Source organism: Podarcis cretensis, assembly GCF_951804945.1.
Source record: "Podarcis cretensis genome assembly, chromosome: 9".
In the NCBI taxonomy this organism is placed as follows: Eukaryota; Metazoa; Chordata; class Lepidosauria; order Squamata; family Lacertidae; genus Podarcis; species Podarcis cretensis.
In genome coordinates, this window is record NC_137178.1 from 53,223,675 (window position 1) to 53,243,772 (window position 20,098).

At 40.8% G+C, this 20,098-nt stretch overlaps 1 protein-coding gene across 3 annotated transcripts in view; it reads left to right on the plus strand.

The window, feature by feature from the left end:
* The window catches only part of FAM149A (family with sequence similarity 149 member A), a 32,107-nt gene that overhangs the window by 2,201 nt on the left and 9,808 nt on the right, over window positions 1-20,098 (plus strand). For 2 of the 3 annotated variants that reach the window (XM_079990035.1, XM_079990034.1), the window contains exons 2-7: window positions 12,428-12,538; window positions 13,868-14,000; window positions 16,363-16,505; window positions 17,137-17,262; window positions 17,816-17,992; window positions 18,953-19,143. In XM_079990035.1, coding sequence (XP_079846161.1) covers window positions 12,428-12,538; window positions 13,868-14,000; window positions 16,363-16,505; window positions 17,137-17,262; window positions 17,816-17,992; window positions 18,953-19,143 — 881 coding nt within the window. Of the gene's footprint in view, window positions 1-9,548; window positions 10,094-12,427; window positions 12,539-13,867; window positions 14,001-16,362; window positions 16,506-17,136; window positions 17,263-17,815; window positions 17,993-18,952; window positions 19,144-20,098 lie in introns of those variants that run through there. The other variant, XM_079990036.1, reaches the window with a different exon arrangement.

The following is a 20,098-nucleotide window of genomic DNA, read 5'->3' on the forward strand; positions in this document are numbered from 1 at the left end:
TATCACTCTCCCGGGGCACTGTGACTTCTGATTGACATGTCATGGAGCAAATGGGAGAAACTTGTTGCCTTCATGTTCCATTACAGAGCTTCATAGGAGCCTATGACAGGCCAGTGTCAGAAACAGAAGGTGTGTCTAGGTGGGCCCTTTGCTCTGATCTAACAAGATGGTTATTGCGGTATTATGTTCCTCATATGAATTTGGAGGCACCCATTGTCACCAAAGGTGCATGATGACTGTGGCTGATAGGGCTGGGCAATATATCGATATATAGTCCAAAAAAGATTTGAAGTCCATATCATGATATTGGTTTCAGTTTTTTTGACCTGGAGATATATCACAAATTATGATATGTTTGTGTGTGTGCTATGCAAAAATCACAATGTGGGAAAAATTGTGAAGCCAGCCAGCGCTCCTCTCGATTCCTGCAGCCCCTGTTAACTCTGCCGGCTCAGCTCTCCCCTGCCTCCTGCAACGGGCAATGAATCACAAGAGCAGGCACCAATAAAAATCACAATGCAGGGGAAACTGTGAAGCCAGCCAGTGCTGCTACATAGCTCTATCCTTATTTCAGACCTCGTGATATATCAGTGTATCACTATGTTTAGCTGTTGATATACATCACGATGCTGAAAACCAGATATCACCCAGCCCTAGTGGCTGGTGCAAAGGAGGCTTAAATGTATGGACACAGGAGACTGATATTGGGTTCAATTAGACCGCAACTTTATTGATTATGGGAAATAGTAGGTTTGGCTAAGGCATTGGGCATGTATCCAGCATCAGGCAGCTTAGGAGCCCCATGAGGAGTCACCCCCAACATGGATTAGGTGTCACAAACCTGCATAGGCCACCATTGGGAGAGGGGTATTGGCCCATTGGTCTCCCTGTGGATTCCCAGACAGCTGCCCCTCCAGGACCCCTCTAACAGGCTATTTATCCTTTAAAGTTGTGACAGTTGCTATGAGGTAGGTGAAAACCTGCAAGCCAGCCAATTTGCTTGCAGGAGAGAATTTCTCCCTGGCTGCAAATAAGGCATCTGAGTAAACCATAGCAAGGTCCATATGCAACTCACCCACTCCTCCACTGGGCGGGCCCCTAACAGACTGGGTGGGTGGATGAATAAGAAAATCCTTCAACAGTCAACCAAGAGGGCAGCCTGCACTCGGCCGCTCCCTTAAATAGGCCAGGGGCAGGCTCAGCACAGCTCTCATGCCCTTGCTCCCAATTGGCATTGTGGGTGCTGCCTGCCCATACCTGAAAGGTCCGTTGTGGCCAGAGAGGGGGTGTCAGGTAGCCATCCCATTCCCTGGCCATGCAGGAGTACGATGGGCTTTCCAGGTGAGCCTCAACCATGCCGTACGGCAAATGCACTCCACTCGGAGCCCTGGAAATATATCTTTGCAGATTTATATAATCTATAAATATATCTAGCAAGTGTTAACAGCTACAACACTAATTAACATTAAAAGTTGGGTCTCCTATGACAACTATACATGTTTTACCAGACGTTTGCTAAGGTGTATTTAATATCTCCAAAACAAAAAAAATTCCTTCCAGTAGCACCTTAAAGACCAACTAAGTTAGTTCTTGGTATGAGCTTTCGTGTGCATGCACACTTCTTCAGATGCATGCACACGAAAGCTCATACCAAGAACTAACTTAGTTGGTCTTTAAGGTGCTACTGGAAGGAATTTTTTTTGTTTTGACTATGGCAGACCAACACGGCTACCTATCTGTAACTTAACATCTCCAGACATGCTTCTCTTGATGCTGAGTTTCTTTGCATATGTTTAATAGCAAACCAAATATTTTATTCATATTAGGAAGGTATGTGGTGAACCTGCATTGTCTGCCTTTTAGAAAAGAAAAAGATACATAAGAGGGAATAAGATATGCCTCTTAGAAGAGGAAAGGCTATACCTTCACATTAGCATTTTTTTAATTAGACATTTCCACTTAAGCTTTTAGAAGAAACACCCTAATAAAATATTGATCATTGCACCCTCCTTACCCTGAGTTCCAATTCAAGTTTACCTAGACTCCAGAATATGCTATTTATTTCAATTGTTATTCAGCCATGTGTGGAATGCATTGCCTCATGAGAACATAAGAGACGCATGGCTGGATCAGGCCAAATGTCCATCTGGTCAGCACCCAGGCCTTACCGCAGCCAAGAGTCGCCGATGAGAAGTCCGCATGCAGGGTTTGGGTTTTCTGGTTAAGAAAACAACTGGAAAGGCCTTTTGCAATTTACTGAAGCTGAAAAAATAATGTAGCTTGTCAACAGGCACTTCAGTTCAAATTTAAGATATATTGTAATTAACCATAAATTCACATGAAAGTTTTGAGAGTATATTGCCAGTTAGTTTCATTTGAATTCGATTTTTTTCAATTACTTGTGGAAATGTGTTTGCCATATGCCCAGATTGATTCTTGGTGTGTCATTGGCCAAATGCAAAATTCTAATTGCTGATGTTAATGTATGCAGGTGATCTTGGCGCATGAACCCATTTGCTTGCCCACTCACCATAGGTTAGTTCAAGATGCAGAAGTAGTTAGCCTAGTTTGAAAATACGTGCGAAAGCCATTATGTGAATTAATTCTAAATAGCTATTGGAGGCATTGGGCCAGTTAATGCTTGCACATGCATCATCTGAAATCTTAAAACATCAAGTGATGACTTGTATGTATAAATGACCCTACACAGGTCAAATGCCATAGGTAAAATTTCCATCTTGTGTCACCTCAGATTTAGTGTTTCAGAGTGGAGCCAGTTCAGACAGTCAGCCATCATCAAGGGATCTGCATGCACTTGTGAACTAGGCCATTAGATGCAGGTGCCTGATGCAGGGGAAAATATAACTTCATGTTCGCTAGATTTATAGGTTGATCACAGACTGCTGCTATCCAATATGTACAAGTTTCCAATATGGATGACCTTATTGGTGAACAAATTCACAGTTTCGTCATATGCATGGAAGGCCTTGTAAAAAAGCACGGGAAATACTGCTGACAAAAGTTATGGAGTACTGTATTCAGTATTAAGTGTTTATAGGAAAGTGGAATATAAAGTAAAAAAAAATTAAAACAAAGACCACTAGACATGCAGCAAGTTTGGTTTTGATGAATGAAAGTCAGTTGCAAGCAAATGTTGTGAGCATCATGGGAATAGCTGATGTGATTACAATGTGCTTGTGTGCATGCATTTTTTCCGGTAATGTTACTCCTGAGGTTTCGTTCTTCTATTCAACAGACATGTTTTGCACAGCTTTTCTGCTTTCAATTGTAAATGCTCCCTGGTAATGAACAAAACAGCTCTGCCTTGTTGATTTGGTTGCTAACAGGGATTCACAGATTTTGGCATGGTTTATTCATTGCCAGCCCTTGTTTGTGGTTGCCATCGACCCAGTCCTCCTGAAGGGTGTGTGATTTCTCTCCTTATGCTGAGCTTTTGCAGATGTCAGCGAGGTAAGATTCTGTCTTCCAAAAAGACCCAGTGATAACAGAAAAACACCCTTCCCCAAGTTCTCTGTGAATTACAGATAAGAGGGAGGAGGGGTAATTCCGTTCTTCCCCTGGCTGTTGAAGACGACATGGCAAACATCTCTCCTACATCCCAAGGCCACATAGAACTCAGAATCTTTGTGCTGGTCAGAGCCAAGGGTAGTTGCCAGAGAGAGGAAAGGGCAACTCACTGATGCATTTCTGGAGTCTGGTCGGTAAGAATCAAGCATAGCTTAGTAATGAGCACTGGGTTGTAATTCAACTAAGTTATATTCAGAGTATATTGAAACCTATGTTATGCATGTCCATTAACATCAATACATCTAGATGGGTGGGGTATAATTTTTTATTATTATTATTATTATTATTATTATTATTATTATTATTATTACAGTGGTGCCTCGCAAGACGAGAAGAATCCGTTCCGTGATTCTTTTCGTCTAGCGGTTTTTTCGTCTTGCGAAGCAAGCCCATTGACAGCTTAGCGGATTAGCGCTATTAGCGGCTTAGCGGATAAGCGGCTTAGCAGCTTAGAAAAAGTGAGAAAAAAGGGGGGGAAACCTGCAGGAACTCGCAAGACATTTTCGTCTTGTGAAGTAAGCCCATAGGAAATTCGTTTTGCGAAGCACCTCCAAAACCGAAAACTCTTTCGTCTAGCGAGTTTTCCGTCTTGCGAGGCATTCATCTTGCGGGGCACCACTGTATTATTATTTCTACTATTATTTCTACTCTGAGGGGGGCTAGCACTGAATGAAACCTTTTGTTCAGAAACAAAAACAACACAATATTCCAAAATATTGCTTCCAAAATATAGGCAAAAACCACATCCTCTTGACAGCAGCAAGAAGATTTAAAATGTATTCTTCTTTTATTAATGATTATAGAGGAGGAGGAAGTGGTGGTGAGATGTACTTGTGCTATTTTGCAAGGGCAGCTTGGAATTCATTGGAAACTGAATAATAAATCCACTTGAGAAAACTCAGCAAGGCCTTTCATTTTATCTGCATTATTACAAGAGTGAGTAGCAGATGCATCAGACTCCTCTGTTGAAGTCTCATGTCTAGCAACCAATTTAATTGTACTTCAAGGTTCTTATGAGGATGAGCATCATATCAGCTGCTTCTATATTAGGCAATTAGCCTGGAATAGACAAAATTTGTTCATTCAGGTTTCACAGAGCATCCAGATGATATTGATGCCAACTCATTGTATCCCAGCAATTTTTCTGTCTTTTTTCTGACCTAATTTCTGGCATTAATAAAATAAAATAAAACATAACAGCAGTGTCAGCATTCCAGTATGGATTAACAGTATGGTAGATACTCTTTAGAACTGCTGGTAAAATAACTTCTTCCTTGCCTTTTCTCTTAAAGTAGCTCCAGAATCCCCTACATCTCTACATTAGATGTAAAGTGACATAGTTGGAGCATAAATAAACAGTTTTAGAAAGATCATCAGCAAACGACATCCTTACTAACACATTTCCAATAAACTTCTTCCAAGGGAAAGCACATATTTCATAAAACAAGACCATGATAAATATTTTCAGTAGCCAAGCCAAGCGTATAAAACCTGTTACTCTGACCAAAATTTACAAGTGCTTAAGAGGGCATTGCTTTGAATCACATAGCTAAAAAGTCATGTTTGGGGAGAAGACAATATCACATCAAGGAAATAGAACTCTCAAATGCAATTTTAAAATAATGAAGAAAAAGTGAGGGTGGTACATTTTTAACCAGTTACATCAGTTACATTTTATTCAAATGGCACTATAGCAAAAGGATCCTGCTTCTAATTCCAGCCTACCTTACTTCACATAATGGAGGGACCGATGTTTACCAGGTCTTATATAATATAACCAGTAATATGATGGAGAGATTATTGCTATCTGCAACTTGTGCCTTGTTATAAGATTGTATTCTTACCATTCTTAGAGGCACATGGACCATTTCCAAGATTTTTATTCAACCTTCCATCCCTTCTGTTTCAGGGACACTTGATCTTGTTATAGTAAATGCTTCCTATCTGATCCCAAAGAAATAAAACACCTCTACCAAGACACTAATTAGTCTCCTTTTTGTGACAGTTAATTAAGCTGATTGCATTTTTCTTGACTTATAAATTATTTATATACAAAATACATTGCAGTCATTTTTCCCCATTGACACTATTCTTTCTTAATACATATGCTGCTGTCAGAACTGAAGTATAGCTAATCATAATTAACTTTTGTTATGAGTTTGAGGTGCGGGAAAGTAGGCTGTATGTAGAGAGACCTTGCTAACCCTTGGAACCTGCAAGTGTTAAAATATAAGCCAGGCTAGCTTCCTGTTGAGGTGATCACCTGAGTGATGGGCCATTAGGGAGGAACAAAGGAAGTGGATCTGGGTGAGGCTGCCCCTCCATCAACTCAGATGGAGGACAAGGCCTGTTATGTGAGCCAAAAGCTGGAAGAACTGCAAGCTGGAAAGACAGAGAAAGTGTATGTTTGATTTCTGTTGGAATCCAAAGTGGTGACTTTGGGAGAACTATGATTATCTTGGGGTAATGCTTTGAACCCATCCACATTGCAGTAGCATAATTTAGCATCTCAGCTGAGGGGGGAATGGGGAACAGATGTGAGTAACACACAAGCTTCTGCTTTGCTGCTAATTAATGCCCTGATGTTGGGAAAGATTGAGGGCACAAGAAGAAGGGGACGACAGGACAAGATGATTTGACAGTGTTCTCGAAGCTACTAACATGAGTTTGACCAAACTCCAAACTTCCACTGCGGGAGGCAGTGGAAGACAGGAGTGCCTGGCATGCTCTGGTCCTTGGGGGTCACGAAGAGTCGGACACGACTAAATGACTAAACAACAACAACAAATGCTGAGGAACTCTGAAGGCAGCAACAGAAGATATGGAGTAAATGGGAAGAAGGCTTCCCACCACCACCACCTAGAATGGTATGCTGGTCCTTCTACTCCATTAAGTCAGTGACGAGGGGTTGGATTGCACACAAGTTCTGATGGATGTGCTAATTAATAAAAGTTTGAGATAGATGAATTTGGATGCTTGAGTACTTGATTCTACTGCTGGGTTTTATTTTAATTGGGGAAGTAGCTACAAGAACTTAAAAATATATTTTAATGACTGATTTATTTGCATGGTAATGAGTTAGATGAACCTAGTCATAGAACTGATTGAAGCAACATGTTGGAAGTAAAAATTAAAACATCAATGCCACAAATACTTGAATGACTTGTTTTGACCTGAAGGAATCTATCTACATAATTAATGAATATTTATATTCTTTATGAATTCTGGATTTGATTTAGTGACTTATGATTATTATTTTTAAATGTATGATATTTATCTGATTAACTTGAATTTGATTGTAGTAGCGTAACTGGATTAAAATCTATAGAATGAATTAAGAGTTTGTATATAGTATGTGTTGGTTGGTTTTGTTTAAGTACAAAGGCATCTGGAATTGTGTAATATAAAGGTGTAATTGCATGACTGCATACTGGGGGTGGGAGTGGGAAGAGATATTACCCTAGGAAGAGAGACAAGAAAGAAATGTGACAGGAACCCTCTCTATAGGTTTCTTATTCGACAGATTGCTTGAATGTCTAAATTGCCCATAATATATGAAAGGCTAACAAAGAAGAGACAATGTATGCTCATTTCAATTAGACAGGACAAGGGAAGAAAACTAGAATTACTATAGTATAAACAATCTAATTAATGGCGACATCTAGTGGTGATGTGTAAACTCATCATGACTGCCGAAAACAAAACGTATTTTCAAGGCATGATGGCATGGTTTGGATGTGCATATGTCAGGCATTTATAGTTTAGTTTAAGTATAGTTTAACTGTAGTTTCCCTTTTGTAGTTCAACCTTCATACTTTGCTTGGAGCAAGCCAAGATCTTAAACTAATCTGAAGTTTGTTCATGGCTTGTTACAAACTTGGTAACATTCCATTTCTTGGTTCAGATGTACTGGGAAACAGTGGTTAATGGAATACCTCCTGGATTGCAGGGCTGGGGGGAAGGAATGGCACAAGGATGCAACACATGGACACAAGTAGGCTGAACAAACTCTGCAGTAGAGTTAAACTGTCCTCTGCAGAAGAAATAGAAAATATACCAGCATCACTCCTCATGAAATGGGCTTAAGCACCACCAGGCAAGCCAAGTAAAAGTTTTAATTTTTATTTTTTTTAAAAAAATTGTTTCTAGCTTTGGGGCATCAAGTAACGTTCTCTATTTCATTCTAATAAAAGAGGTAAGATTGGACCTAATTCTTCAGGGGTGATAGTACCACTTGGATGTGCTGCTAACATTTGTTCTATCATGAAACTAATGGAATGGGGTAAACAATGCATGATGTTGAAGTGCTGTGATTATAAAAAGGTAAAGGACCCCTGACAGTTAAGTCCAGTCACAAACGACTGGGGTTGCGGCGCTCATCTCGCTTTACTGGCCAAGGCAGCCGACATTTGTCCACAGACAGTTTTTCTGGGTCATGTGGCCAGCATGACTAAGCCGCTTCTGGTGAAACCAGAGCAGTGCACGGATTATAGCTCCTTTCAAAAATGAATAAATTTACTGGTAAATGCAGTGGCGGGTGGTGGTGGTGGTGGTAAGACTGCGTGTTTCTTTGGTGTAGCAGCAGAGGGGTGAAGTATTTAATCTTTTCTCCACTGTGCCATTTTGCCAATCAAAAATGTAGATGTGTTTTTCCTTTCATGTGGAAAATAAAAGTCAGAGGAAAAGTTTTGAGTACATTCACATGCCCCACACATCACCAACTACCGTACATGGGCCCCCTGCAGAGGTAGCATTCTTTTACACATCTAGAACTCTCTTTTTGATAGTGCTACCATTTGCCCTTAGAGTAGCCTAGAATAAGGTTCCCCAGTTTCCCACTGTGATCTTCCACATTTGTCAAAATAGTACCGGTATATAATTCCGTCAGTTGCAAGCAAACTCTGCATATGGTGCCTCCAGACTGTCAGTATGTTGTGGGAGGGATTCAAGAGCATAACAGAACTTGAGGACTGTGCATTTAAAGTGCATCAAATAGCTGTTGCCCTAGTGCAGAGCTTCCTAAATTGTGGCCTAAATTTCATTCAGGTTGTCCACAACATTTTTGTGGATTTGTGATAATACAGTGGTACTTCGGGTTACATATGCTTCAGGTTACATACGCTTCAGGTTACAGACTCTGCTAACCCAGAAATAGTACCTCGGATTAAGAACTTTGCTTCAGGATGAGAACAGAAATCATGTGGCAGCAGTGGGAGGCCCCATTAGCTAAAGTGGTGCTTCAGGTTAAGAACAGCTTCAGATTAAGAACGGACCACTGAAACGAATTAAGTACATAACTAGAGGTACCACTGTACGTTCAAAATAGGGTATGTATGTACATTAACATTTTTAGACTATGGTTAGGGAATACTGTACATGAATGCACTAATGATACATGTTTTGATCGCAGGCAAATGCCCATTTGAGGCCCCAGTGATGTGCATCTAAGCTGTAACATCTAACATCTAAACTGTAACATCTACCTGCCCTACCTCTCTCCTACCTGCAAGGAATGGAAATATGTATGAACTGCACAATTTTGAAAAGAACCAAATCTCCCCACTTCTGTATTTTCTGATGTGTATGACTGTTCGGATGGAAATCTGGCATTTCAGACATAGGACTTTATAAACCCTTCCCCTCTGTTCCAATGAAAGGGCTGCAGGAAGATGCATCATGAATCTCCAACCCCCCTTCCCCTTCCCCTTCCCCTTCTCTCTCTCTCTCATGCATGCCATGGTCCAGATGCTGTCACAATATTTTGGATGATCAGAAAGGAATGAACACCAGGAGAAATGGCATAATGCTAAATAACGATATAATTCTAAATAACGTTTTGCTGCCTTTGTTTACTCAAGCTGCCTGCTGACAGACTCAGGATATGATTCCAGCTAGACAGTAGTAGATGATATTCATGTCCTCTCAGCATCAGACAAATGCATTGTGAATCAACACTGTGACAGAAGTACATTATTGTGCAAGTCAGACACACCTTTTCAGATTGCAGACACTGTAGCAAAAACGTAACTGGTAGATTTTGCTTATCTGTACATTATTGCACTCCCCCTTCCCCTTCAATGCAGCTGTTTTGGAATGCTGTTCTCAACAAGATGTGTTTATATCTGGGAAGCGCAGCCCTTTGAAAAGCTCTAGGAACAGAGCACAAGAAAGAAGCAAAGCTGGAACAGCCTCTGGGAGCAGCTTAGTACTGCAAGACCTCCCTTCTTTCTCCTCCCCTCTTACACACACACACACACACACACACACACACACACACACCTCTCCTAGAGGGAGATGGAGGACAATGTGCTGAAATGAAACAGACACTGTGTGTTTGTGAAAGGGAGCGAGCAGAGCTTGTTGAGGAGGGAGGGACAGAGAGCCTTCTCCGACTGTGCTTTTTCATGCGCTTTGTTAGCGGGGTACGTTGCCCCTGCCATTTGTCTGCAGCTTCCAACCCTCAGCAACGTGAGCAACAACTGGAGCCAGAGCTGGTTATTATAGGGTAAGTCAGAAGGGATGAGGCTTAAGATGGGTATAAATGTAAATCCATATTCTCAGCTCATGGGTCTCTGGCCGTTTGCTCATCCACCTACTCATATGCAGAGCAGTAAACTGGGCCTTAACATGCACTAGCCTTATGCAGAATTAGGGAAGGGAAGGGGGGGAAAGCATTGTGTGGCCCCTCCTATGTTTCTGTTGTAGTGCCTTGTAAATGCTGCATTTCCAGATAGGGTTGTAAACACCCTAATACAGTGCAGAAGAAAATGAACACACTGGAAATACTAAAATGTAAATATGATATTTTAATGGTGCAATAGAAAAATAATCTTCCCTCCATTGCATTTGTACAGTATTCTTAATGCTCTATTTTTATTATTATTTCAAATTGAATCTAAGGTGGGGCTATGCTACGTTTGGGGAAATGTTTACAGGGTGAGCCATCCCAACCAAGTACTGATTTAAAACCCTGTACGACCTAAGCGTAACAAGTGCAGTGTGCTTGCCTATCCGCAGGAGTAATTTTGAATGAAAGAGCTTAGCATGCTTTCTGGTGCTGTATTTCCATACCTTTTTCTGTACTTTAAAATTGTTGGGCTCCCTATATAGTACGACTATCACAAAGTATATTATTACAGGGATATGATTTCAGGTTCATTATCCCATCTCCAACAGTATGTGCCTTTTATAAGGAAGTGGCAGGCCCCAGATTTTCCTTTCAGATGTTCATTGGAAGAATTTGTCGATCATTAACTATATTATGAGTGAATGAATAGTCAAACTTGTACTTCACGGAAGAAAACAGCCTAGATTTTCATCTAAATAGTGACATTGTGAAAACTCATGTATTACATTGGACGTTATTGTATTTTAAGAAAAGAGACTTCTTTTAAAACTGTCACAAGATTTTATTTTTGAGAAGTGCGCATGCTAAAAAATAGTGATTCACTGGAAGGGGCATATCTACATGGCTTAAGAAACTGGTGATTGTCTCCCCTATTGCATGGATTTTTTTTTTCTTTTAAAAAAACCAACCCATGGATTTGTTTCTTATAATATGTGAAGTGACTTCGTAGCAGGGGAGGGGAGGAGAACTTATAATTTTCAACTATTTATTCATTGATTTTATTAAATTTGTGTACTGTTCTTCATCCGTAGATCTTAGGGAAGTTCGCAACAGAAAAATACAAAACAAAAAAGAATACGTAATAAAAACAAGAACAAAAAACAACCAAATAATACCTCCTCTTCTCTATTCTCTCCCACAACACTATTTCCTTTCCCAAGCCCATTTCATTTGGTAAAATTGGGGTTTTTTTCAGCCGGAACTCACTGGCCATAACCATCCCCAGGGCTTTTTTTCAGGGGGAGCTCCCAGGAGCTCAGTTCCGCCACCTCTCAGGTGGATGCCATTCTAAGAGAACCAGGAAGGTGTTCATGGTGAGTTCCAGCGCCTATTTTTCTAGAAAAATAGCACTGATAGCCCCTAGTAATAAATATAAATACAAAAAGAGGTTTTCAGAAAAGGGGTCTGGCTACAGGAGTCAGCTGGTGTTTTTCCCCCGGTCAGGGGTGATGTGAAGAAATTAAACCTTTATCAATGCAGAACAACTCCTGCAGTTCAAAAGAGGCATAAACAGAATCTAGCAATCACAGGACAGCTTCCCTGAAGCCTGCCTCTTTCCTCTCTTTTTGCCAGAGTTCTACTAAGGGCAGTAACATGTTAACAGTAAACACAAAGTTTAAGGTGTTCTGCAAATTTCCTTGACAGGCTGAATACCTTTCATCCTGGTAGGCCTGTTTAGGGAGTAGAGATGGGGGTTATGGTGCTGTCTCTTTGCCTCTTGCTCACTTCTCAAAGTGGCCCTCCAGAAAGAAAAAAAAACCTCTTGCTGACTAGGGACATTCCTGCCTAATAGAAGTCCTATGTTATAAGTGATTCAGGGCAGGCTATAATACATGGCTTTTCACATGGTCAGCTTCCAAAGAGGCAGTATTAGCAGAACACTCTGTAGCCATGAATGCATGGTATGCTAAATGCTTATATGTAGGGTCCAATTCAAATGTGAACCCCAGTCACCTATTACTGCCATAGGTAAATAAGTACCCAGTGAGAGACACACCTGTGTGGATTCAAGGTGGAACTTGTAGACACCTACAACTACAAACCTCTCTTAAATTTTAATATATTTTGAGATCTGACTCCTGCACAGTAAAGTTGACATTAGGAAGAATGGGTGTTGGCAGAAGGGGACAAGAGCTGAAATCTTAACTACATATGAGAAAATTGAATTAATTTGGCTTCTCTTTCCCCCCTCCCCCCCTTCTTTTCTTCCAGAAAAGGACTATCTAAAGGAGACACAGACCGCTGTTTCCAAGGAAAGAGTGAGGATGGCCTTCCAGCACCTTTTACCAAAAGCGTGCAAGAAGCCATTGATAAATATACATTGTATGTGTTTATGTCTGACATTATTTGATTAACAACATAAGTATGTGTTAAAAGAATAAGATAAAATTGTGTGTGTGTGTGTACAGAGAGAGAGAGTAGAAATTGATTTTGGAGATCACAGCATTGCAGCAGTTCTGGGGCAGCACCTGTCCTATCTGCATTATAGCATGGCAATTTGAAACGGGGGGATTTCAAAAGTATTTTGTAGTGTGGCATTCAGCTTTCAGTGGAGGGGAAAAAAAGGTTGTAAGTTTTTTAGGGATAGGGCAATTTCCTTTTATGAGCCCAAGTAGATGTTTGAATCCTAGTTAGCTTTTGGTATTGTGACTTGCATTTTCTGCTGAAACCGTTCTTCTTTAAGATTTTGTGGTGGGGAAAGAATGCTCAAGGTTACTTTAATTTAAGGAAAGAAGAATGGACCAGAACAATGGTCTAAAAGGAGAGTAGTGCAAATCTTCTACACATGAAAGTGTTCATTTTGGTAGCAAGGTTTTGCAACAACGCCTTCCCCCCAACCTAGGAAACTAAGTGCAGTCAAACCTTGGTTCCCAAATGCCTCCGTTTTGGAATGTTTCGGCTCCCAAATGCTGAAAACCCAGAAGTAGCTGCTCCGGTTTTCGAATGATTTTCAGAAGCCAAACAGCTTCCGGGGAGTTTTTTTCTTTTTTCTCCATTGACTTTGCTGACCGACCTTTGATCTTCGGTTGTTGAACGTTTCGGAAGTTGAACAGTCTTCCAGAATGGATTACGTTCAACAACCAAGGTTTCACTGTACAAACGGGAATATTCCAAGAAGTTGTGCCTGAATATCAACAGCTGATTGTATAAAAAATTGCTGGCCTTTTGGCTTCACTCTTACTTTTCTTTTTCACCTGTATAAATGTGTGGCCTTGTGTATGTCTGTCAATTAAGCATGTCTGTCAATGCACCAACAGAATCATAAAGAGTCTTGTGATTGTTGGAATTCATTTCCTATCATTCCTAATCAATAGCCATTCTGGCTAAGGCTGATGGAAATTGGAAGCTGGTCTGCAGGGCCACAGTTTTTCCATTCATGCCCTAATGCTAAACAGAGCTTCACCATTTTTTATGGGGAATTGCATATTTAAATTTTGCCAGTATATTTGAATGAGATACCTACCTTTTGTCCACAAGAGTCAATCAATGGCATTTTATATTTGGTAGCTACTATTGCTGCTCTTTAGGGCTTTCTGGGGTGGGGTGGGGAGTTAGTCTTTGTGGTGCCACAAAGTCCTTAATGAAACACAATTGCTTTCTTAATGAGCCATGATGCCATGACTTACTTTTGAAATTTCTTTCTATCCACAGTGTCTCTGTTTCATCACTTTCATCAAGCAGACGGACAACACCAACAGACTTGAATAATTCTTGGTCTGGGATTCAGAGTTGCACCACTGGCCCATCTACTGAAAGAAGCTCTGTTTACTCCTGGAGAGATGATGTATGTTAGCATTTATTAACAGGCTTTGTGTATCCTCTCCTGAAAAAAAATTGAAGTCTTTACTTGCCTATATTATATCCTGTCCTCCACTGCACTTAGCTGGAAATCAAGGTCAATTTTTATACTCAGCTACATTAGAAACTAGTTTTCCGCTTGGTGACTCTTGTTTACCTTCCTTACTGAACACTGTTTCTGTCTTGTGTGCTGTTTTCAGTGCTGTGATCTTGATCAGCCAGGTGCAGATATGGTTGATTTAGATCAGGGGTAGCTAATCTCTGACCCTCCAGATGTTGTTGGACAACCAAAGCCAGCATGGTCAGTGGTCTTAGAAGATGAGAGCTGTAGCCTTGAATACCATGGATTAGCGGTCTGTGATCTAAACCAATATTTTTTAATGCTCAGTCCCACTGCTACTTGTCTAGAAAAAGAGGTGCCAGAACTCACCATGAATTGTTCTCTTATAATGGCAATGGTGCCCACCTGAGAGGTGCTAGAACTGAGTTTCAGCAGAAAAAAGCCCTGCTCAGTGCTCTTCTATACTCTAAATTAAAATATTTTACTTTAGTATTCATCATTTATATCAACTTTAACCTCACCCTCTTTTGCTGTTTATTTTTTTGCTATGAATCTGTTTTGTTTCTCACATTCTTCTTTACCTTCACTTTGAAACGTTCTTGTAAACCTTGCTCAGGTCATTTCAAGGAACTTGCTACTATGCAAATTAAGACCACAGCTTCAAATTCCAAATCTGAGCACCTCTGTCCTGAAGCAGATGTTGCTGCCCCAAACCTACCTGAACAGTTGATGTTTCCTTTCCCCATGCTGCTACACCCCCCCACACACACACCACGCGTCTCCTCATATGGTCAAAAGCATTTTTGTAGAAGCTAGTCATGCAAACTAGTCCTTTTCAACACCGACAGGAAGATTTTAACAGCCAGAGGCAGTGCCAGGTGATTCTTCCTCCCTTTGCAAATAAAGAAAGCTTTGCTAGCTGCAGTAATGATGCAGGTTACTGTCCGTAGGTAAAGGTAAAGGGACCCCTGACCATTAGGTCCAGTCGTGACCGACTCTGGGGTTGTGGCGCTCATCTCACTTTATTGGCCGAGGGAGCTGGCGTATAGTTTCCAAGTCATGTGGCCAGCATGACTAAGCCACTTCTGGCGAACCAGAGCAGTGCACGGAAACGCCGTTTACCTTCCCGCCGGAGTGGTACCTATTTATCTACTTGCACTTTGACGTGCTTTTGAACTGCTAGGTTGGCAGGAGCAGGGACTGAGCAACGGGAGCTCACCCCGTCGCGGGGATTCGAATCGCCGACCTTCTGATCAGCAAGTCCTAGGCTCTGTGGTTTAACCCACAGCGCCACCCACGTCCTCATATGGTCAAAAGCATTTTTGTAGAAGCTATTTTGCCCATGCAAACTAGTCCTTTTTAACACTGACAGGAAGAATTTAACAGCCAGGGTGCAGTTCCAGGTGATTCTTCCTCCCTTTGCAAATAAAGAATGCTTTGCTAGCTGCAGTAATGATGCAGGTTACTGTCCATAAGATCATGCTATTTGGAGCCCAATTTCTTTGATAGTGAAGGAGTGACATACTTGCAGGCTCATGGGCCTGTGAAGCCATTTGTGTTATTAACCTGCCAGCCCTCATCTTCCTTCCCACCACAGCAGTGAACTAGGAGAAGTGGTTTATATCACTTCATAGGGCCAGGCAGAGAGTAGAGGTTCAAACCTCTCTGGCAAGCCCAGCTCTGTGACGTGTGAGGCATTCAACTAAATTTTGATCAGTGCAGACCTGCTGAAATGAATGAACTGGACTAAATTAGGTCCATTCATTTCATTTGGTCTTCTCTGAGTAAAACCTAGTTGAATACCAACCAGAGTCATTTCTTCCTCAGCACAGCAGTGTGCTGGGGATAAAGAAGAATAGTCCACCCATCCTCATCTTTCTTCTTATCACAGTGCTGGGATTGGAGGAGGTTTGGGGTGAGTGCGCCTGAGTGTGTGATGTGCATGTGATGTCCATATGAGTATGCTGTGTGAGAGAGGGTCTGCTGTGCACTTGCATTTGTGGTGAGTGTGTGTATGTGTAGTATGTTGCTGTATATGGGGCAGTGTGTGTGAGAGAGTGATGCAGGTAACATGTTTGGTAAAACGTAGCTCTCGGAAAGTTGGCCAACCCCAGACCAAAGGAGGATAGCCTCACCTGTTTTGGTGGAGTTCCAGTCTCTGAATAAAAACACTATTTAAAAGATGTGTGACTTTTCCTAAATAACTACAGTGACAAATATGTAATTTTATTCAGCTTCAAACATGTATAGAAATATTATTTGAAAATATTAACCTAAAATTCCCCAGGAATTTGATAAAGCTAATACACAAAGAGTTCATCAGCTGTTTTGGGATGTGGATGAAATGTTGTTTGAAGGCAAAGTGAGTTCCCAAACAGAGAGCCTAAAGGCAGAATGCAAGGATTGGACTAACAGATCACTTCACCTAAGGCAAGTCTATGCATGTGGATTAAATAATTTCTTTCTAGAAGCATTTTCACTCAAATATGCACTTTATTTGCTTTTTATGTCTTGGCTTGAGTAGTGAGCATCTTGTGAGTTGATTAACTGCCCACCCTTTGAATGGAAGAACCTATATAGCTGCCCAGTAGAATGGCCAGATATTAGCTTAATTGCTTCCAGATGGGGTTTCCATGATTACTTCCCATTGATAAGTAATCCTAGATATTTAAATCTGAATACTTGATCAAGGGTGTGACCATCTAGAGTCCACCTGGACTTGGTAGTCCTCTTGCCAAATACAGTGACCTTGGTTTTTATTGCAGTTAATTTTTAGATGTTCTTTTTTACACAGCTGTCTGAATTTAACCAGCATCCTCCTAAGTCCGATTTTATTCTGAGATAACAAAACTACATCATTGGCATAGAGCAGAATTGACACTTTACTATTCCCAAGGGTGGGGGGGAAATAGATTGGCATTAACTTACACTATTTAAAGTTCTGGCTTCCTATGCTACAGAGTGCTTTTCAAAAAAAAAGAATATTGGTTCAGTTGTGTTGCGTGTATCTGCATTTTCTTTTCACTTCATTAGCCAACCCTATATTTGTTCTTTTATCCAGGATTTTGGGAAAACAGCTTATTTTCCCAAAAGATGAGGGCTTTCAGCATTACCAGGGCAGAACTGCCAGCTCTGTTTACTCCAGGTCCTTACCTACACTGAGTGAAATCACCAGCAGTATGAAAGAGTAAGTTTTTATTTTAATGCACACATATTCCTATTTCTGTTTGGTTGACATTATTTTCTATTAAAATGCTCTAGTACACATTTTACATATTCCCAGAATATGAATGCAACTGCCTTAGCGAAATGAACAGCCATTATTTCTTAAGCTTTGATCTTTAATGCAAATCTCATACTGTGTATTATGCCATTTTCTTGGTTAAATAATACATTGGACAACTATTGGCAACATGAGACATTTGTCCTGGATATAGGTCTGCAAAGCAGTGCTCAGGCGCCTGTTGTAGGTGATTAGCAAAAGAATCCCATGGCTTCTCACAGTTACAGCATCCTCCTGTTTTTCTTCTACCTGGAAAAATTCTGATTTCTTGACTGGGTTAAAGCCACTGGAAGACATCTCTGAAAAATAGTTGCTGTATTTCTAGCCTGTATTTTTTTGCTTCGTGACATTTTAAAAAAATGCTTTAATTGCTTACTTTTACTTTCTTATAAAAAGATTAGTGTACATTTTATTTTTGCACCTTTTCCCCCTTCTGTGTTAAAATTTCTGTCTTTAGGTTATGCATCTCAGGCTCTAAACTGATTCCTGCAGCTTTTCCAGTGCAGAAGGCATTCAGCTCTGAATTACCAGAAATTTCTTTAGCGAAAACACCTGTATATTCATTCTTGGAAGAAGAAATCTATGATGCAGAAGGAAAAATTGAAGAGTACCTTGCATTCGACAACAAGGAACTGTAAATGTTTGATTTTTAATGCACTTTGAAAAGAACCAGACTTACCTCTAAGAACTGTTTCATTTATTATAGAATGGCAAATACTATCATGTCAGACTGTACACCACATTAGTCATGTGTTTAAACTAGTGTACTTAACCTGCCTGCTGTTTATTTTGCTTACAAAAGAAAAATCCCTAGGTCTCCAATCTGCTGTGGACTTCCAATCCAGATTGTACCATTGCACCAATTTGCAGCTGAAAATGGTCCCTACCAGGCTGCTGTTGGATACAAAGTTGCTGTTTGCAATAAACAAATTTCAGATGCCCCCCCCCAAAAAAAAAAGCCAGGAAAGAGCAATTATCAGGAGAAAACCCATGTGGAGCCCCCAGTCTGGATCAGAAGCACATTCCAAATCTGCCTTTTCTCCAAATAAAAACAGTCACATTAATAATAATTCTATTATTTATACCCCTCCCATCTGGCTGGGTTTCCACAGCCACTGTGAGCAGCTTCCAACAGAACACTAAAAAGAGAATAAAACTTCAAACATTAAAAACTTCCCTAAACATTAAGCACACATGTGCCTTCTGTCGCAGTGGGTTTGACTAGATGACCCTTGGGAGTCCCTTCCAACTCTACAATTCTATGATTGTATGAGTAGTTTATGATCAAATAATAGGGGGTTGGGGCTAATCTGTATGACCCAGTGGCTAGAAACACATTTGACATGAGCATAGATCCATGCTTTTTTATGTATATGTTGTAGACATGTCATAGGTTTTTTATATAACATAGTAAGCATTCCTAAATCCCTGTAGAATTTGAATATTACATTATTAATGCTCATTGTTTGGCAGATTTGAAGTAGCACTGTCCCGCCTTTTTTATATAACAGGATTGTGTAAATAGAAGTAGACTGTTTTTTATTAATAGTTAGTAGTGCTTGGTAATAAAGATTCAATTTGCTTCAATCATTAGTGATGATGAAAAGTTGGAGCAAAAGATATATCAACTTGCCCAAAAGAGGGTTAAACATGGCATTCCTCCTATTTCCCCCAATGCCTGTATCAAAGATGCTGTGGTTGCAGAAGTTTTCGATCACGTCTGGAAGAATGTAATTCAAGTACTGGAAGAATTAATAAGGAAACACTGGGAATCATCTCTCACAGGTAACTGGAATGTTTATGGAAAAGCCATTTGTGAAAACATTCTTTAAAATGGATGCTTTATATTATCTCTGTGGTTCCAAGAGTTCCAACACATTGTAAATATGATTTAGAAATGTATTGTTATGAATTGTGCTGGTGGGAGGGACTGGGGGAGTTGACTGTATGCCGAGACCCTCATAACCCCTGGATGCAGAAAGTGGTAAAATATAAACCAAGCTAGCTTCTTGTTGGGACTCGGGTGGCGCTGTGGGTTAAACCACAGAGCCTAGGACTTGCCGATCAGAAGGTCAGCAGTTCGAATCTCCGCGACAGGGTGAGCTCCCGTTGCTCGGTCCCCGCTCCTGCCAACCTAGCAGTTCGAAAGCACGTCAAAGTGCAAGTAGATAAATAGGTACCACTCTGGCGGGAAGGTAAACAGTGTTTCTGTGCACTGCTCTGGTTCGCCAGAAGCGGCTTTGTCATGCTGGCCACATGACCCGGAAGCTGTCTGCAGACAAACGACAGCTCCCTCGGCCTATAGAGTGAGATGAGCGCACAACCCCAGAGTCGGTCACGACTGGACCTAATGGTCAGGGGTACCTTTACCTTTTTAGCTTCTTGTTGAAGTGATAGCCTGGGTGATGGGCCATTAAGGGAAGAAAGGATGTGTTTGAATCTGAAGCTGTGGATATGGGGGAAGCAAGGCTTCTTGGGGTTGTTAATGCTGTGAACCCTCCATTGTAGACTCAGGTTGTATATACAGTGGTACCTTAGTTTAAGAACAACTTAGTTTATGAAGAACTTGGATTAAGAACTCTGCAGACCCAGAAGTAGGTGTTTTGGTTTGTGAACTTTGCCTTGGAAGCACAACATGTTCTGCTTCCTGTTGAGTGTGTTCCATTTGAAAATTGAGTCCCCTGCTGCTATGGGAAAGTACGCCTCGGTTTAAGAATGCTTTGGTTTAAGAACGGACTTC